Source organism: Semicossyphus pulcher, unplaced genomic scaffold (assembly GCF_022749685.1).
Source record: "Semicossyphus pulcher isolate SPU_LCO1_2020_fin unplaced genomic scaffold, fSemPul1.0.p SCAF_10, whole genome shotgun sequence".
Taxonomy (NCBI): Eukaryota; Metazoa; Chordata; class Actinopteri; order Labriformes; family Labridae; genus Semicossyphus; species Semicossyphus pulcher.
The window spans coordinates 32011762-32031170 of record NW_027211604.1 but is presented as its reverse complement, the minus strand read 5'-3'; the positions used below and the strand labels follow the sequence as shown (position 1 = coordinate 32031170).

The 19409-nt window shown below is 39.4% G+C and overlaps 1 protein-coding gene across 1 annotated transcript; it reads right to left on the bottom strand.

Moving 5' to 3' along the window:
• Window positions 1-1817: 1817 nt before the first annotated feature.
• Window positions 1818-9073, bottom strand: zpld1a (zona pellucida-like domain containing 1a). The gene is made up of 10 exons (XM_069675733.1): window positions 8968-9073; window positions 8392-8612; window positions 6884-7065; window positions 5961-6033; window positions 5392-5489; window positions 3749-3829; window positions 3475-3646; window positions 3104-3206; window positions 2268-2297; window positions 1818-1990 (listed from the first exon to the last, which is right to left on the bottom strand). The coding sequence occupies exons 1-10, from the start codon at window positions 9071-9073 to the stop codon at window positions 1818-1820; spliced, it is 1239 nt and encodes a 412-aa protein (XP_069531834.1).
• Window positions 9074-19409: the final 10336 nt, after the last annotated feature.

The following is a 19409-nucleotide window of genomic DNA, read 5'->3' as shown; positions in this document are numbered from 1 at the left end:
CAGAGTTTCCATTTCAACATTAAAGTAAACACAGAGATAAATGTGGAGTTAATGTAGAGTTTTCCAATGAAACAAGTGAGTTAAATCATTGTAAAGATGCGGCCTTCAGGGTAAATAAGGATTGGCTTATCAATGAAATGTAGCCTGCACTTTATACCAATGGAATTAACATCAGTAATTATTACAGTCTACCTCTTACAGTCTTTGCAAAGACTTAAACTGCTCACAGACTGGTTATACTAATGCTGAGCTAATTGGTTCTGGATACTACCATCAGACTTACCCTGAGAAGATTATTTCTGAACTCCATTAACACAAGGGCAGTGCATCCTCCACACCTCCTATCTTACTTGGGCAAGAAAGAAAGTTTTGTGAGATTTCTGTTCATTGAGTACAGATCAGTGTTTAACATCAAAGTTTAATCCAGGCTCATCATAAAAGCTCAAGAATCTAAATTAAATAACTCACTGTGCATGTAGATTGTTGACTTCCATACAGGCAGACCCCAGATGGTGACGGTTGGGAGACACACCTCCTCCAATCAGCCTTGACACCAGAGCTTCCCCAAGCTGAGTTTTGAGCCCCCTGCTGTACTCCTGTGAAATCTTGCTGATGATGCTAACCTACTGATTGGAGCATGACTCACTTGACCATTGAGCCACAGCCAAGTACAGTACCTTGGTGTCCCTATCACTGAAGGCCGGACCTCGGGGTGGGATACCGACTAAGTGTGAGAAAGCTAAGGCATGGACCGTTACACTTCAGACACGGGTGTACCCTCAAATACTAGGAAGTTGTACTCTTACGTCACCAAGAGCAATGTGACCAGGATTATAGTTGCCTGTACAGAGACAGTTTTAAACAGGACCTTAAGGATGATCTACTTGATTAGTGTTTGTTTTGTTGACTGAAGAACCTCTGATGGTCTTCACCTATTGTTGAATGAAATACTCCAGTTGAGTTGATGAGAAAATTTATTCTGTATGTTCAGAAACATGACACTGGGAGTGTAAATCACAAGTCAACGTGCAATATTTGCAATATGCACAACTGTACACAATTTCCACATTTCAGGGATAGATCCTCCTGGTATGTTAAAAATCATTTCAGTAAAGTTATACACACTTATATTTGGTACATATACAAACACAACTTAACAAACAAGTTTATTGCTGCCTCATTGCATAAAAGATTTAACATGAGCGAGTGAACTACACATACATGTAGATCAAATCTATCAAGTGATTAATTGTAGGACTACCCCTCTAATATGTAACAATTAATTAATCAATTCTTTAGTGAATTATTATATCAACATAAAGTTAGATTTTATGTCAAGAAAACTTTAGGCTCAACATCCAAGCCTGATGCTGTTAGATTCATTAATGACTTAAAGGTTTGAACTTTTGATGTTACATAACAGAGTTTCCCTTATTTTTGTTACATTTTCAACGAAGTGCTCATATATTTCAGCCTCAGTTTTATTGTATTGTAATCCATGTAGCCTATACCCTGCAAATGAAAGCTGTATAGCTGAGGTATTGAATAAATTTGTCAGAGCCCATTCTATAAAGATTAAAGCTGCATTACAAATGATCACATGCAGGTTAAAGCTTAGCCTGCCACATGGATTAAACATGAAGTAGAGAACAATATATCAACCGTGCTGCTTCTTTTCTACACTTATGCACATTGTACAGACCTGTTTCTAAATCATCATTTAGCTTTTGTTCTCCTGTAAAATGATTATATTCGCAAACAACATTTCACATCTGTCCCTTTATTAGCATTGCAGTGTCTGCAGTTGGTTCAGGCGCTCAGTTGAAGGCTGGGTTGCGTGCCCCTGATGCGCTAACAGGACCACTCTTGCCTTTCAGGAGGGTGAGGGAGAAGATGAAGAAGCAAACACTCATCACACCCAAGATGATCACGCCTGAAATGAGTGCGCTGGTCACTGTATTCATCTGAGACACTGGAGCTTTCAGATGGGCTAGACCGGCACAAACACAAATACACAATCAACAAGCTTTGAAACACCTTGAAAGCAAAATCTATCATAATAAAAACACTCATGTTATGGGGGGATGACCCATTACTCACTCACAATTTGTGTTTTTGTGTAGAATTGTATATTAAACATTTACCTTTAATTTTAATGCTTTACCATTTCAAAATTGTATTTTCATACTTTTTTGTATATCAAAAGACATATTGAAAGACTGAAGCACAAGTGTCTTTAACACTATGGACCGCACAAGAAGCCTTACCCAGCTGAGAGTTGTTGGTTGGCGTTTCATCTGAAAAAAAAAGGTGCGTGTTAAAGGTCAACAGCCACACATTATAATTAGTATGAAAGCATACTTTACGGTAAAATTGCATGTTCATTTCTTGTACTGTACATGAGTCCACAAGATACCTTCAGGTGCTATCTGTCTATCTGCGTCACCTATGTTTTCACTGTAGATTTTCACTCGTAATGAAGCAATTATGATTTAATACAGATGCCTCTATATGAGCAAACCGGACATTAGGTAAGAAGATTCACCAATGTTCATCAGTGTTTCTGGTTTTGCTTGAGGTTTCCTGTTGAAAGGAAGTTTTTCCCTGTCACTGATGCAAAGTGCTGCTCATGGTGAATTTAAGTTGGGTCTCTCTCCAAATAATACAACAAAGAGTACGGTCTAGACCTTCTCTTTCTCCTCTCTCTCTCAAAGTGTCCTGAGATAAAGTTCGTTATGATATGGTGCTATATATGTTTGTATACATATATAAATGGTTGATTGATTGATTGATTGAAGATTGGCTTTTTCTATATGATTATTCTTAATGCCTGGCATGGCTGTCACTGGGTCAGATTCTGACAAATTACGGCATGCAGAGTGGAGGAGTCATTTTTACAGTTGTTTTTACAAAAGAAACAAGCATTAAGGAAGGTGTTACATGCGCTTCTTTTTGACACCAGGCCTTTGAAAGTTCCTCACAGCTGCTTTTAACAAGTCAACAGACTTAACGTAAGATAACAAGGCTCAGTGCTGTTTGGATGATGTCAGGAAGAGGAGGGTTTCTGAGGAGAAACAGAAAAGAAGGTGTTGACAAACTGTACCACTCCGAGTGATGATAGGCCCGGCAGTCAGGACGGCATTTCCAGATGCATCGTTTGTTTCCTTTCTCTCTGAGACATCTCTCTTTTTCCTGCTGCCACAGATCTATAAAAAAATGGCAGGGATAGATATAGTGGCAAAATGAAACCCCCCTCATGTATCCCACTTTCTCATGAAAAGATATTACAGAAGCACAAACTTCATGTTTTATAATTATTCCTTTACATCTTATAAACTGTTATTTTGTTTTTTTGTGTGTTATACTGCAATTTCAAATATGATGTATGAATGTTTCAATATCAAAATAGCAGAAACTGTACATGTCTTTTGATGATGTGAAATATATTCTTCAAAACAATACCACAAGTCTTACAGGCATTAGCATTGGACAGTCATCTGCTCGACACAGCTTGGTGACACAGTGCAGGAAGACGGTGGACATCTTCTGGTTCTTGTGCTTTACAAAACGGAATACTTCAAAGGCAAAGCGGCCCATTTGGCTCTTCCCATTTTCAAAGACGGTGGTCTGGGGGTCTTTTTCACAGCTGGCCCAGGGAGCGAAAAATTTCAAAATACAGTTACAAAGGAGAGCAAGAGCACCATCACTTCTGAACAAAATCATAGATCTCTTTTGCAATTTGAATTACCTAAAGAAAAGATCATAGCGGAGGTCATCGTTTGGGTTTCCAGAAGGCGTCGTATAACAGTAGTCCATTAGTATGTTCCATCTATTTAACATTAAGAATTAGTGAGTCCTGCTTCAACATAAATGGACTCTTGCAGGTCTAAAGGGCAGTCATTGCTCACCTCTCCTGGTAGGTAATGAGAAGATAGCCACCAAAATAATCTTTGTGTTCTCAATAGATAGATGGATGATAGAATATTACATCATTACAATCGTTATATCATGTCTCATAGAAATAACACTTATACTACTCATTGGTTCTGGCCGAATTTAATTGCAAATGGAGAATATATTTCAGAGGACACTGAACTTTTAACTCATATATGGGGAACTTTAACCAACATCATCTTTCCCTGACCTACACAAAGTTCAATCTTTAGTTGCTGCAGGGAAACAAATTAAATACATTTTCAAGGAACATTCTGCTGATACATTCAGTATCAAGAGTTTGACACTTGGCAATTCCTGTATGTTAATAAACAACATTTCTATAGTTATTAAAAAAACACATTCTGAGACGTAGACCTTTAAAACAGATTTGCTGTTGCGAATGTAATAAACATCATTTCCTGGAGACATGGCTGGAACGTAGCGCAGTGAATATGTTACTGGTGACTAAGGAGGTAAGGATAAGATGGCAAAATAAACCAAAGTCTCCCTCAAATGAGTATAATCCTTCAGCTTACAGCCTCCTACAAGCAAGGCCCCTCCCTCACCCAACATCAGCCCCACAGGAAAGATCAAATATCCATATTACAAAGGCTTCCCAAAATCAAGTCTGACCCCTGTTCAAAACCAAAGGGCGGACAGTGTGTCTATCTGACTGAAGCCAAAATGAAATAATAAATTATGTCTGTGGCCTTAGGACACCGTAAGAATCCTTGCATTGAAAGACATTTGTTTCATTCAGAGAACATTAGGAATTAGAAACGTAGCAGAATGTATTTCCAAAAAGGTTCACACATTAACAACATTATAGAGTAGGGGGTTGATAACTAACTCATGAAATCTCTAAAAAGAGTTATAGGAGGTTTTTATACCCCCTGTCACCTGTTTGGGTTTTTTATCAAATAATGCAAAAACATACAATGAAGTGTATCCTGTAATTGTCATGACTTTGTCTCAATTCATAAGCTCAACACATTTTTGTGTTAGTCAGGTTGCATATCTTTAAGTCTTTATTATAAGTCCTTTTTCTGTCATCACCAAATCATAGATGAGTCCAAAACTCCTCCAACACTTGTTTTATATAGTTTAGAGCAGAGTTTTGCTTGTGGCCATCACAACTTCAATATCCATGATCAGGCGTAATAAAGTTGTTGCCTCATACTACTAGAGTACTAGTGTTACTAGACTAGGGTTTTGCCCCTTCTAGAAATTCCCCTCTCCTTACACTTTGGAAGTTGGGAGAGATTTGCCAGAGATCCCAACTCTGCTTCAAACAGTAGGGTGTGGTTTTCTTTAAATTGTAGTTGTACTTCACATCACATTATTTCTATTAAAATAATCCAACAAGTTGGCAGCCAACAAATGATGTTGAAAGTCCAAAAGACACCCTGCAGTAAAGTGAGCTTGCCCGGCTGGTGATTTACTTGGATTAAATACCTCCTATCCAGGTTAGAAGCTTTTACCGCTGCAAACACCCTCGTCTTAAGGGTCAGTCCTGCCATGGGGATGGACAGCTGCTGAATGTATGATGAGTCCTGAACACAAACCATAACAGTATTTCAGCACATTTGTAACATTTCTTTTCTTGTTGTGACAGATTTGTTCAGTGTCTCAACAGTTCAGCAGTCCCTGTGTATCTATGCTCTAGTTTCAATAGAATCCCATTAAGTGTTAGGTTCAATTGGCAGGGGAATACAGCACAGGGTTTGAAATGAATTGAAGGTAAACTGAGTATAATCTTCTTCAATTACAGGATTAAAGGTAATTTGCAGCCTACTTGAGCAGCATAAAAGAGTTTCTGATTCTTGGTTATCTTCCCTGTCTCAATGTGTGTCATCACTCCAGAAACTATTGCTATGACAGATGTAAGGTGTAAATGAACTTAACTAGCTGCAGAGCTTCTGATGTTCTTCCCTGATAGATTTTGCATAGAGCTTTACCTACAGTTCAACAGTCCCAGCTTTGCAAGTGGAGAAATGAACAGATGATATTAAGACTAGACTTACATTGTAAAGCAGTAGATTCAACGTGCTGATGAAAGTGCCATTGCTGTCTTTCACTGAGATTGCAGCTGCTGACCTTTCATAAGGAAAAAAAACATTTTGAAAGATGATTCAAATAGCAGACAATTATGTAAGAAGAGATGTTTCTTTACTTGCTAAAATGTCCAATAACAATAGAGAAGAACATACGTGCTGCTCCTTTTAATCATACGTGAAGTTCTAAATCTCACTTTGCTACTATGGTTGAATCCACAGTGTCTTTGAATCATATCGGAATCCTACTGTGCAGAGCTAAAACAACCTTTTATAATCCTCATCTTTATATTCCAAACCAAAGTATCTTTTTGCATTTAATCATGTGTTCATATGAATTTAGCCTTGCTGTATTCATAGGATCTGAATTTTTACTCTTAATATCCAGTGAATTGTTTTCCAAGTTTTAGGTACATGATGTGGACACAATAACGTGTGAAACATGAAACCTTTGTAAAGCTGGGAATGTTTACATTTGGCTGACCCTCTGTCGATTTTATCTAACTTTTTTTAAGCTGCATTTTGTGCTGCTGTTGTGCATTATACTTTTAAAAAATATTTTGTCAATCCTTGGAGGCAAAATAACAGTGTGATTGTGTTGCACAGTGTAGACTATATTCTATATATTTAATATTCTATATTCTATATTCTATATTCTTTCAACACTTAGTTGTGAGTGAAAAAGAATTGGTTATCTGTTTTTTCTGTGAAAGTGTTTGTGCGTGAGCCTAAGAAGTTATTGTTACAATATTAAACTAGGGTAAGATGTTGGAATGTATTAGCACTGACAGATAGTTAGTCTGACTTATTTCAACTTATGGCTTGCTTGCCCTCTAAAGCAGCGCACACTCAGACCAAGTTAACTAGAAAATCATGGTGTGTTTGAGACTCACGAAGCCAGCTGTGTGTTGTTGACCAGGTATTCCAGTGGGTAACTGCAGCTGAACTTGTACAGTAGACCTGGCAGGTAGCTGATGATGGCTGGGGGGTCTGGGGTGTCGATGTACCCTGAAATATTTCCAATCTGCACCAGTGATAGGTTCCCATAGGCGTTGGGTCCTTGAGCTGTGGAGACCTGCAGCAACATCATTGGGTAACACTTACCTATCAGCTTTTTTTTTTTACTGCTGTCACACTGAAAGTTGGCAACATCACTGAGCATGCTAATGTACCTCAATATAACTTAATCCCTCTTTTTTTGAGAATTAACCTTCTAGGAACTCACAAACAGACAATGCCCGCTCAGCAAACATTCACTTTAGACTCCTTGTAAACTGTTTAAACAATTGTTTTCCTCCATTATCCTGGCAGAGCCTCAGGTATCCCTTAGCAGTCTCTTAACTGAGATAACAAGGGCTGGACTTCAATCGCATGCACAATAAACACAAGTCGTCAACATCTGAACATGAAAACTGTGAACTGAAACTGAAATAAAAGACAAGTCAGATCTTTTGCTGTTTTTAATGTGTTCAGCTTCAGTTTGTATTCATTGTGTACCATCTAATTCATTAAGATACAAAATGTTTAAAAAAAGATTGTGGTACAGTCCTCTAAGACAATGATTCATTTATGACGTAGTTTCCAGCAGGAGACTCTCATAAACCTTACATTCTTAACTCTTAACAGTAAACTATATTTCTAATTGCCTTAAGGATTTTTCATGAAAGCTATACGTATTGATACAAATCTGCTATGTCTCAATTAACTTAAATACAACTTTAACTGCTTAACAATTAAAGTACCAAACCCACCTCCATCATCAACCGTGTGCTGTTAAAAATGTACTTGAATGTACTTTCCATTATCAATCAAACGAAATTCAAATTTTATTTGTATAGTGCCAAATCACAAAGTTATCTCAAGGCACACTCTGTCCCCTTTAGTCTTCAGTCTGGCATTTGGAACACACAGAAGACCTCTGCCCGAGGATCCCAGCATATTTCAATCAATCAATCAGTCAAATTTTATTGGTATAGCGCTAAATCATAACCAAAGTTATCTCGAGACACTTTACAAAAAGAGCAGGTAGAGACAGTTCTCTTTGTTATGTTATCTAGAGAGAGACCAAACATGAATCAGTATGAGTAGCACCTGGCAACATTCAGCACATTGGCAGAAAAACTTCCTTTAACAGGCAGAAACCTCGAGCAGAACCAGACTCATGTTGAACATCTGCCTCGACTGGATGAGCGGAAAAATTAGATAGATTGAGATGCAGGATAGAGACATGCAGACAGAGCAACAACAACAACGACAACAACAACATATGTTCTTGTTACAACAACATCATATGTTCTTGTTACAACAACATTATATGTTCTTGTTACAACAAAAACAACAACAACAGATAATACTTATGGTTACAATGGCAATAATAATGGTACAAATGTGTACTGCTTACCACCAGGGAATTGCCACAGGATTCCAGTGTGGCCAGGCTGATACTAAAGATTACTACGGTAGGAAAAGTGTTGTTATTGATGAATCCGCGGCAGTGAGCATCTCCATGGCGACCATTGAGAGCCAGGTCGGTATCGGTGTAGCCGGAAAAGAGGACAGGGCAGAAGTTGATTTTGAGGGTGATTGTCTGGACCCCACAGTACACACTGATATCCCTCTCCGCTGAAAGACAGACACACACAAGCACACACGGATGCACAAACACACGCGCACACACACACACACACACACACACACACACACACACATACGTGTGGACAGAGACATAAAAAACTCACATTGTATTTTGTTATATACATTAAATAAATCATAGTTTTTATGTTTTAGGAATGAAGAACAGTTCTGGGATCATAATACAAAACTGTTGTGTTAAATGTTTCCCCACTCAAATTACATGAAACAATCCTCTTTGGGAAACATAGTTGGTTTGGTGAAGTTTTTCTTATAATCGGGTATTCACATGTATATTAGGTCCAGTAAGTCTCAAACAAAAAGTACAAGTCAGTTTGGAGCTCACCTGGAAAGCGGCTGTGAAAGTTGCCGTCACAGTTGTAGCCATTGAATTGAGCTCCAGCTGATAAGGCCCTACTAAATATTAAAAGAATCAAAAGTATATGTTCCATTTCAGCACCTGGAACAGAACAAGAAATTGCACTTAATGTAAGAAAGCCAGCGTTTCTGCATCTGTCACTTAAGAGAATATGGCCTTTAACGATGGGGAAGCAGAAAGCAAAATCTATCCTATAATAATAATAATAATAATGATAATAACAATACCCTCAGCTGTTCTTATGTTCAAATCAGAGAGTGATATTTTCCCAAAAGATTTCCGTTATCTTGTCACAGTTGTGACTTTAGAGGAGCATATCTCATTAACCTTCAAAGCAAAATCAAAGCAAACAATTGAATTATCTTTGACTATGGTAGCTTTGGCATCAAAGTTATAAGAAATGATGCTGAATCATTCCTGATAAGTATGGTAATTTCTCAAAGTATAATGGATTATCTCCTCGTACACTTCTCATTGTCCTATGACAACCTCTTATCACATAACTGATGCCATACCAAGATAGAGAGTCTCAATCCTGAAGAAACAACTAAATTAAAGGAGTAATTGCATCAAGTTTGTTGTAAGCGTCTTTAGTTCTTACAACAGATGGTGGCATTCCTGACAGCCGGAAAATAAAGGGCAGATGAAAAGTAGAACTACTCACCCTGGTTCCTGGAAGCCAGCAAGTCAGCGGTTCTCCATAAGCTTGGGACAGGCGAGGGAATGGTCCGCACAGCATCCCTACCCGGCAACTAGAAACAGGACTCAGGAGCAGGGGGGGAAAAGGGATTCTACACATAAGAGATTCATTATTTGAACATGTCAACAAAAAAGGGCTGTCCAGAGTGAACATGGGAAAGTCCATCAAATCTGAATGTGTTATACAAATCCTTTCACGTTCACAGAAACATGAGCAGGTTTTGAAGTTTCCCACTCATATCCTTTCGGTCCAATCTGGCTGTGTCACTGCTCACAAATGGTTTGACGCTGCATGAGGTCCAGTGGCAGTGGGGGGGAGAATTATCTTTTCATCGCTTCAGTGGCCCTGGCTTGCTGACTGAGCCGTTCCTTTCTCCCTGGGCCGGTTGGGGAGTGCAGAGCCCACCACGCAGGCTTTTGGCACCGGGAATCCACACTTTTCATGCTTTGTGTGCAGGAATCCTCAGTCAGCACAGCAGCAGGCAATCTGCTCGGTGGGGCTGCATGCTGCTGCTGCTGCCGGGCCTCGTACCTGATCCCTCAAACTTTGATTCCTCGTCACAGGGCTCCTACCATATAGAGAGAGCAATATAAAAGAAAGCAAAGTTCATGAAATTTCAAGGGATTACCTGGACCTTAATGTCCGAGCTTCCATATGCACCGCAGTACATGCGATGGTTTCGCCGCAGAGTGAACCAGAGAGAGGACACACAGGGATCCTGTGAAAAGGAAATGTGAGAAAGGACACAGCAGTGGCAGTTTTGAGCTACATTTTCACCTTTGGTCGGATGGAAAACAAAAGAGCGCTTGTTTGGTTTCTCTTTTCTGACCATTTGAAGAAACAATTTGAAAATCTGCTCTTACCTTATTTGTTTCACCTCATTAAGAGTATCTTTGGTGTTCGTGGGTTCTTCAAGCTTCAGCAGACATCCTACTGCAGCTGGTAACAAAAACTAGTGGCAAGCTAGTTCAAGACATTCACTTCTGTTTCTTTGCAGCCCTGATACTCGCCTAAAGAGCTGTCCGGGAAAATGAGCACTGAAAGTTGGAATGGCAACTTCTTATTTCTTAGGTCTTTGCTAATCCAGATAAATTGCAATTGTGGGAATCTTGGTCAGAAACTGGAGATTGTGAATTGCTTCCCTGCAGGCTGATAGTCATCTAAAGTGCCCCAGCACTTCAATTATCCACGGCTCATTTGATCATATTCCTGATCCAGTTGGTCTTATCAGTTGAAGAGCATCTTTATCCACAAAGCATAGCAGCCATGAAGGCTGAGGACACCATTTTGAAACTTTTCATCACTCTGCTCAAACAGACAGATTGGAATTGTCATTACAGAGCACTCAGGCATACTTATGGTTTAATCTTAAGAGCTCTTGAATAGCATGTGAACGCATAGCTCTGCAGTGGCAGTTTGTTATTGGATGCTCATGTTATAGGACATCTATGGATTCATAGCAGTGATATATTCTGTCAGCTAAAGAATCGCGACATGTATGGAGGTTACAAGGGACTTCTTGACAACTTGAGTATGCCATCATGTAGGACACAATTATATCCTTGTATGAACAAAGCAACTGGCAGCTATTTTCCTCTGTCTGTCGTTATTTTTCCAGCAACAACAGACAGAGACTTTATTAACAACAACAAAACAAACCATGATTTCTGTAAACCAGGAACACAGCACACTTAGAGACAGTGATAAGGAGAATATTTTTCAGTCTGTCTATGTATGTATGCCTGTAGTCCTTTCTATATGATGTATCCCCTTCTCTGACACTGACAGGCTAACGTTGTTGTCTCGCCAACACAAACTGTAAATAATCAGTAGCAGCCAGGATCTTAGATATAACATTAGACATTTAAGGAGTTGGTCTACCCTTTATGAGCTAAGAACTAATCCCCACTGAGATCTGGTTATCATGAACACTACTGCACAAACAAAAAAGACTATGCATTCTTTGTTGTGCAAGAAAATTGTCAGATTGTTATTCAAGTTAGATAAGATAAGATAGAACTTTATTAATCAAGAAGGAAATTCTAGTACCACATAGCACCAAAAAATACTGTACAAATAAGAGAAAAACAAAAAAACAACTGAAATATCAGTGAAAATATTAAGTGTATGGGTTAATGCAAAAAAAGACTGTGCCTAAAAGAAAAACAAAATTACAGAAGTAGGCAGGAAGCAATGGTAGCAGTTTAATTGACAGTAGTATTGACATATATTACGTAGTAAGAACTTCTATTGCACAATATTATGAATTATTAAGAAAATGAGGAAGCCTTTTTCACACATGCACTCCTGACATTTTCCTGACAATTTCAGGACCGTCTGACCCTGACATTACCCAGAGTTGCCCATTCCCTCGCAGTGGGAGATTTTTCCCTGACGGACACAGAGGGGGCATGTATATCTGGCGATTCATTCTGTCATGTGTCTTTTTTTTACCTGTCATAAAGATCGTCATCTGCGATCGATTAACTTTCTGGATGAATTATGACTTATTGAGAAAAAGGTTATATTGCTCCTGATACTGCACATGGTACTCATAAATAGGCAGAAGTATTGCATATGATTATGCATTATATAAATATGAACATGAACACAAATATAAATATGGCCAGAAAAGTATTATTGCACATAGTGACCATAATATTGCCAGATATAGAAAAGTATTATTGCACATGGTAATGAACATAATATAGCCAGATATAGAAAAGTATTATTGCACATAATGAACACAATATAGCCAGATATATTAAAATATCATTGCACATAGTGAACATAATATTGACAGATATCAATCAATCAATCAATCAAATTGTATTTGTATAGCGCCAAATCATAACCAAGGTTATCTCGAGACACTTTACAAAAAGAGCAGGTCTAGACCGACTCTTTGTTATGTTATTTAAAGAGAGGTCCAACATGAATCACCATGAGTAGCACTTAGCAATATTCGGCACATTGGCAAGGAAAAACTTCCTTTTAACAGGCAGAAACCTCGAGCAGAACCAGACTCATGTTGAACAGCCATCTGCCTCGACTGGATGGGCCGAAAATGGGATAGAAGGAGATGCAGGATAGAGACAGGCAAAGAGAGAAACAACAACATATGTTCTTGTTACAACAACAACATATGTCCTTGTAACATGAACAACAACAGACACATTTACAATGGTTACAATGCCAATAATAGTGGTAGACTAGGGTGAAGATTAGCTAAATAAATAAATAAATAAATTAGCGAGAGAAGCAGAGTAATGATAAAGGCTGAGGTAATCGTAATTGTAACAGTTGAAGTCAACAGGTCTACTATTAGCATTAGCAGCAACAATAATGATACTATGGGGAAGGCTGATGTTAGTAGTTGTTGCAGTCGAGCAGGTCCACAGCAGCAGGTGGTCTGCAGCAACGATCCCCAGGAACCTTCAAGACAAGGGAGCACGAGAACTCCCGGGAAGATATATGGTTAGTTATGTTAATGGGACCAGAAGATACAGAGTTAATGAGCTGCATTAATATGACAGAGAGAGAGAGAGAGAGAGGGAGAAAGAGAGAGAGTGGGAGAGAGACAGAGAGAGAGAGAGAGAGGAGCTTGGTGTGTCAGATCCCCCCGGCAGTCTAAACCTATATCAGCATAACTATGGGCTAGTCCAAGCCTGAGCCAGCCCTAACTATAAGCTTTATCAAATAAAACAGGCTGTAAAGTTTTCCAAGCTGGGTGTGAAAGATTCAGAACAAGGCTTTCAAAAGAGCTGAAACTAAGTTTTGGTCTAGGGTTGATTAGAAGACTAGAACTGAAAATAGCTGCCACTCCACCACCTCGGCCAGTGTCTCGAGGAATATGAGTATTAAGATGACTGGGAGGAGTGGATTCATTTAAGCTGACATATTCTTCCTGACACAGCCAAGTCTCAGTTAAAGAGAGTAAATCAATATGATAATCTGATATCAGATCGTTCACTAATAGAGCTTTAGATGACAGGGATCTGATATTTAACAGACCACATTTAATTCTTCTTCATAACTTCGGTTGTTGTTTTAATTTTTATTAAATTTTTTTGATTTACTCCTTTTTTATTTAAGTTTGAATTAACTGTAATAAAAGGCCTGGGTTGGGGGGCAGACACAGTCTCTATAACATGAACATTGTGGCTGGGAAATTGTTCACAGGGAAGCTCAGAGGAGTGTGTAGGACTACAGCTCAGATATAGAAAAGTATTATTGCACATGGTAATGGACATAATATAGCAAGATATAGAAAAGTATTATTGTACATAGTGTACATAGTATAGCCAAATATAGAAAGGTATTATTGCACACAGTGAACACAATATAGCCAAATATAGAAAAGTAATATTACACAAAATGAACATGATATAGCCAGATATAGACAAGTATTATTGCACATGGTAATGAACACAATATAGCAAGATATAGAGAAGTATTATTGCACATAGTAAACATAATATATCCTGATGTAGAAAAGTATTATTGCACATGGTAATGAACATAATATAGCAAGATATAGAAAAGTATTATTGCACTTAGTGAACATAATATAGCCACATATAGAAAAGTCGTATTGCACATAATGAACATAATATAGCCAGATATAGAAAAGTATTATTGCACATAAACATAATATAACCTGATATAGATAAGTATTGTTGCACATGGTAATGAACATAATATAGCCTGATATAGAAACTTATTATTGCACATAGTGAACATAATATATCCAGATTATAGCTTAAACTCTCATTCCCCTTCAGTCTCAATGACAGAACCAGCAAATCAAAAAAACATTTATTATTTTGGAAAAATCGTCAACTCTTGTTCTGTCCTTAGGGCTGTGAGCAGTACTTGTAGGGAGTTCAACTTGAACTTTAATTTATTGTAAGACAAAAAACATTTAGAAAACACAAACACATAGACTCGGTTACAAAAAACATTAAAACACATAAGAGTTAATTAAGAATACATCAAGTGAAAATGGAATATGCAAAACTCCAAACCATCATTAACACCACCACTAAAACAAAAATTAGAAAACCATTAATAGTTCCTGGAAGTGAAAAGGAAAATGTTTAATCTACAGGGTCGACAACTGAATTTAGTAATTTTACTGCCTGAGTGATAAAAGTTGTAGTTTTCTGTGTGTTGCGTTGTTAGTAGTGTCATCTGACTGAGCAAATATGCTAACTAGTGTTGTTTCTAAGACATCGATGATGTGCATGTGATGAAAGATCCTCTGTTGAAACCGACTTGTTTGCATTAGAATAGGTTTATTACAAAGTATCAGCATCGATCAGGCTTCTAGAGTACCTAGGAGAACACCCTCGGCCAAATTAGTGTCTCCCCAAATCACCGTTCAACATGCACTTGTATATCTTCGAGGTGAGTGCATGTTTCTCTCATATTGTTTACATTAGGTGGGGACCCCTTGTACATCAGGTTGAAAAAGTGAAAAATGACACACTCAGAATGTTTATAACATTCCTCCTGTCCGTGCTTGCTATAGCATAACTTTAGCAATATAATATATACAGTATAATTTTTTATTTTTTTTTATGGAGTGTGAGAGCGAAAAACCTGTTAGGCATCTTTCCTGTAATATCCATCAAACAATCCAGACAGGAAAATTCTCCAACGGTCCCTCTGCCCCAGGCAATCACATATAGTACTCCAAGCCAATTGAAAACGAGGGTTCTAAAAACTTTGTACAAGAACAAAATGTAAGCAAATGCATGTGGGAACCTCTGTCATGGTTTCAGTAGAAACAAGAAGGTTAAAGGACCCAGTTGCAGACTTATATGATTTAATAAAACAAAAGTCCAACTGAAGATCCAACAAAAACAGGCAAAAACACAAAGAGCCAGGTAATCAAAAATCCAAAATAATACACACGCCTTGGGTTTAACAGTCAAAAACAATGAACCAACACAGAGACAAGGGAGCACAGAGACTAAATAAGCTTAGGAGGTTAGGCTAATCAGAAACAGGTGAGACAATCAAGGGGCAAGGGAAAACAATCAGGGCACATAATCAAACAAGCGGGAAACACAAAGGCAGGAAGTGGACCAACACGCGAGACAAGGTGACAAAGTAAAACACGAAATGAGCAAACCAAAGAGACACAAGTGAAATATTTAACTAAACAAGACTTAATACTGACAAGAACACGGAATAAACTAAATACAAAACTAAACAATGAGAACTCATGAAAATTGACGAAGTGACAAGGTAAAACAAGAAATAATAACTGAGCACCGAATTACAAGACAAAACCAGAACTAAATTAGAAACTCATGACAACCTCAGAAATAAAAATCAGAAAATGTCCAAAGTGAGGCTGGTCGACCCATCGCACTTTCCTGTGGACCTTCCCCTGCCTAAGTCCTCTGTTCCTAAACACTCGAGAAAAAAAAGAAAACACCTGAGATCCCAATGTATTTGCATCATGACAGAAAACATCATTCTCAAAACAATCAAAATAAAGATAACCCCATACCTTACACTCCTCATATGCCCCTGTTATAAACCCTTAAATGTTACTCATTGTTACGTGCCGTGTGTGTGTGTTTTCTCCCTCTCTCTGCAGGTTCCTGCTCTGCAGTAGAGGTGTGGCAGGTGTGGCTAATCTGCTGATGAGTAGGAGGCTATATGAAAGAGAAGAGAGCTGTGGTCTCTCTCTCATTCCTCCCTTCTCAGCAAGCCTGTGTGGACCAGTGTGTGGCTGGGGTAAAGTTCAGCGTGTGAACCTAGCAGGCCGGCAGTGGCAGTGAAGCCTGCAGTGATTTAGTTTCTTCTTTATTGTTAGTTAGCCTACTCTTTGTGTTGTGTTGAAACTAGTTTTCAGTTTGTCACTCGCTTTAAGTTGTTTTGTTACATTACTGAATAAACCTTTGGCCTACTTTGCTTAATCCGCTTCATCCGTTATTTTACCTGGGTTTTTCAATTTATTGTTACTGCCGTCATCTCCTTAAACATCTTTTGGGTCGTAACAATTTGGGGGCTCGTCCGGGATATAAATTAGCGTTTGATAGTAAAAAATAAATGGTGATATAGTCGAGGGTTTTTTTTGTGGTACGCTTAAGTATTGATGTCTTTATGCCAATCTAACTAATCTTTACTATGTGTCAACAGCTTCCTCAGATAAGTAAGGGGAGTGTCTAGCTGGGCTGTATCAGCCTTTCCAACAGGCACTCATTTATTATTTTGCCTTTGTTATTTTCGGAGTAATCCTGGGCGGAGATTTAAATCTCCAAAGGGGACTGGCGTTTCAGGGTTTCGGCCGCTGATGTGTTGCCTGTGAGTCGCCTCGAGCCCGGCACGCTCCAGAAGATAGATAGGTAAGGTTAAATCAGGCAGGTTCTGGGGAAGTTTGTTTGTGGTAAGGTTTGCTTGGTGTGGCATCTGACATTAATCTTATGTGTTGTCACCAGTGGAGGTGATCCCATTAGTGGTAGCTTTGGTTTATCTTGCTTAGCCTTGCTAGGTCACCTTTTGTTGTGCTGCATCTTTTTCCACAATGGCAGCTTTTGATGTGAATGTTTTTGTTTCAAATCCAACGTTGATACAGTTTGATAAATGTAAAAAGAGTGACCTGCGTGAGATTGCAGATTATTATGATATCTCTGTGTCCAGCTCTCTTGCTAAAGCAGAGTTGAAAGCTGTCCTTTTGGATAGTTTAATTAATAAAGGCGTTGTCAGTTTACCTGCATCTGAAGAAACACTGGGGTTAGCAGCTGTGTACTCAGCCGAGGGTCGCGCTGATTCTCCAGTGGAGGAAGTGTGCAGGAGTGAACAGCCTGTTGGTTTGACTCCTGCTGTACAGAGCGGTAGAGCTGAAGTAAAGCCACTAACGTTGCCGCAGTTTGTTCCACTCTCAGCAGAGTCCACACCTGGCTCTAAGCTCGATGCCCGGTTCAAGGTAAAGTTAGCTCGTCTTCAGTTTGAGAAAGAGGAGCGGGATCAGGAGTTTCAGCTTCGTATAAAAGAGCTTGAAATTAAAAAGCTGGAAGCAGAAACTGCTATTAAATTGCGGCAGTTAGAGTTGCAGGCCGACTCCATGCGTACTGTTGCCAGTACAGCGCCCCCGCCTGGTTCTGCTGCTGTTTTTGATGTGAGTAAACACATTTCTTTGGTTCCTGTTTTTCGTGAGTCCGAGGTAGAATCCTACTTCAGTGCATTTGAGCGAATCGCTGCTGCTTTGCATTGGCCTGAAGATGTGTGGGCTATACTATTACAGTGTAAATTAACAGGTAAGGCTCAAGAGGCCTGTGCATGCTTGTCAGTGGAGGATGGTTTGATGTATGATAAGGTTAAGAGTGCTATCCTGCGAGCTTATGAGCTAGTGCCAGAGGCATATAGACAGCGTTTCCGTGGTCTTAAGAAACTGTCAAATCAGACATACACTGACTTTGCTAGAGAAAAGAGTATTCTCTTTGACAGATGGTGTGCAGCATGTAAAACTGTTGATTCTAATTCACTGCGTGAGTTAATGTTAATAGAAGAGTTCAAGAACTGTGTGCCTGACCGCCTTGCTGTTTATTTGAATGAACAGAAAGTTTCCACTCTGCAGCAGGCCGCTACGCTCGCTGACGAGTTTAGACTCACACACAAAAACGTGTTTGTTAGTCGTGACTTCTCTCCCCGTGACTCTTATGAGAACGCTGATGCACAAGTGCGTACTTTTGTTGTATCAGGTCCTAAGGGTAGACGGCCCTGTTTCTTCTGCCATAAGTCTGACCATTTGATTGCTGACTGTGCGGCGTGGAAACGTAAGCAACAAGGGTCAGCTTCAAAACAGCCCAAGGGGGTTGGGTTAATTAAAATTTCTTCTAGTGTCCAACTTCCTGTTCTTAAAGAGCCAGAAGACTGTTTCAAACCGTTCATTTTTGATGGTCTGGTTTCTCTTACAGGGAAAGCTGAAGATCAGCATCCAGTCACAGTGTTGCGAGACACGGCGTGCTCGCAGTCTCTTATCTTGTCTAGTGTGATGCTTTTGAGTGAACAGTCAGCCTGTGATGTGAGTGCAGTGGTAAGAGGCATTGAAATGGGTTTTGTGCCTGCACCTCTCCACCGCATTCATGTGCAGTCTCCCTTAGTTTCTGGTTTCTTTTCTGTGGGTGTCCGCTCTAGTTTCCCCATTGATGGCGTGGACTTAATCATGGGAAATGATATAGCTGGTGGCAAAGTTTACCCTGTTCCTGAAGTTGTGAATGTTCCAATTTCAGATTCTGAACATGACAACTTAGTCCAGAACCATCCCAATATCTTCACTGTGAGCGTGTTGGCCAGAGCTCAGGCCCATAAGCCGGCACAGGATGTGGATTTGTCTGACACCTTGTTTGCCTCTGTTGTGACAGAGGATAATACCCCCTCGATAGGTACACAATTAAACTGCACCTTGGAGGCGGAAAAGGAGTCTGTCGGTCCTGTCCAGTCACAGTGTTGCGAGATAGAGTCTGTCACAGCCCCAGTTCCTCTCCCATTAACCAGAGAGGCTCTCATTTCTGCTCAGCAGAATGACCTGTCCCTAGCTAAATGTCTTAGCGCAGCTTCTCAGAGTGCTAGTGAGTGCAAAAAGGGGCAGTCTTTCTTTTTTGATGAAGGTATGTTGATGCGCAGGTGGTTATCTCAGTCTGTTGGTACTGATGATGTTTCAGGGGAGGATTGGGACACAGTGTACCAA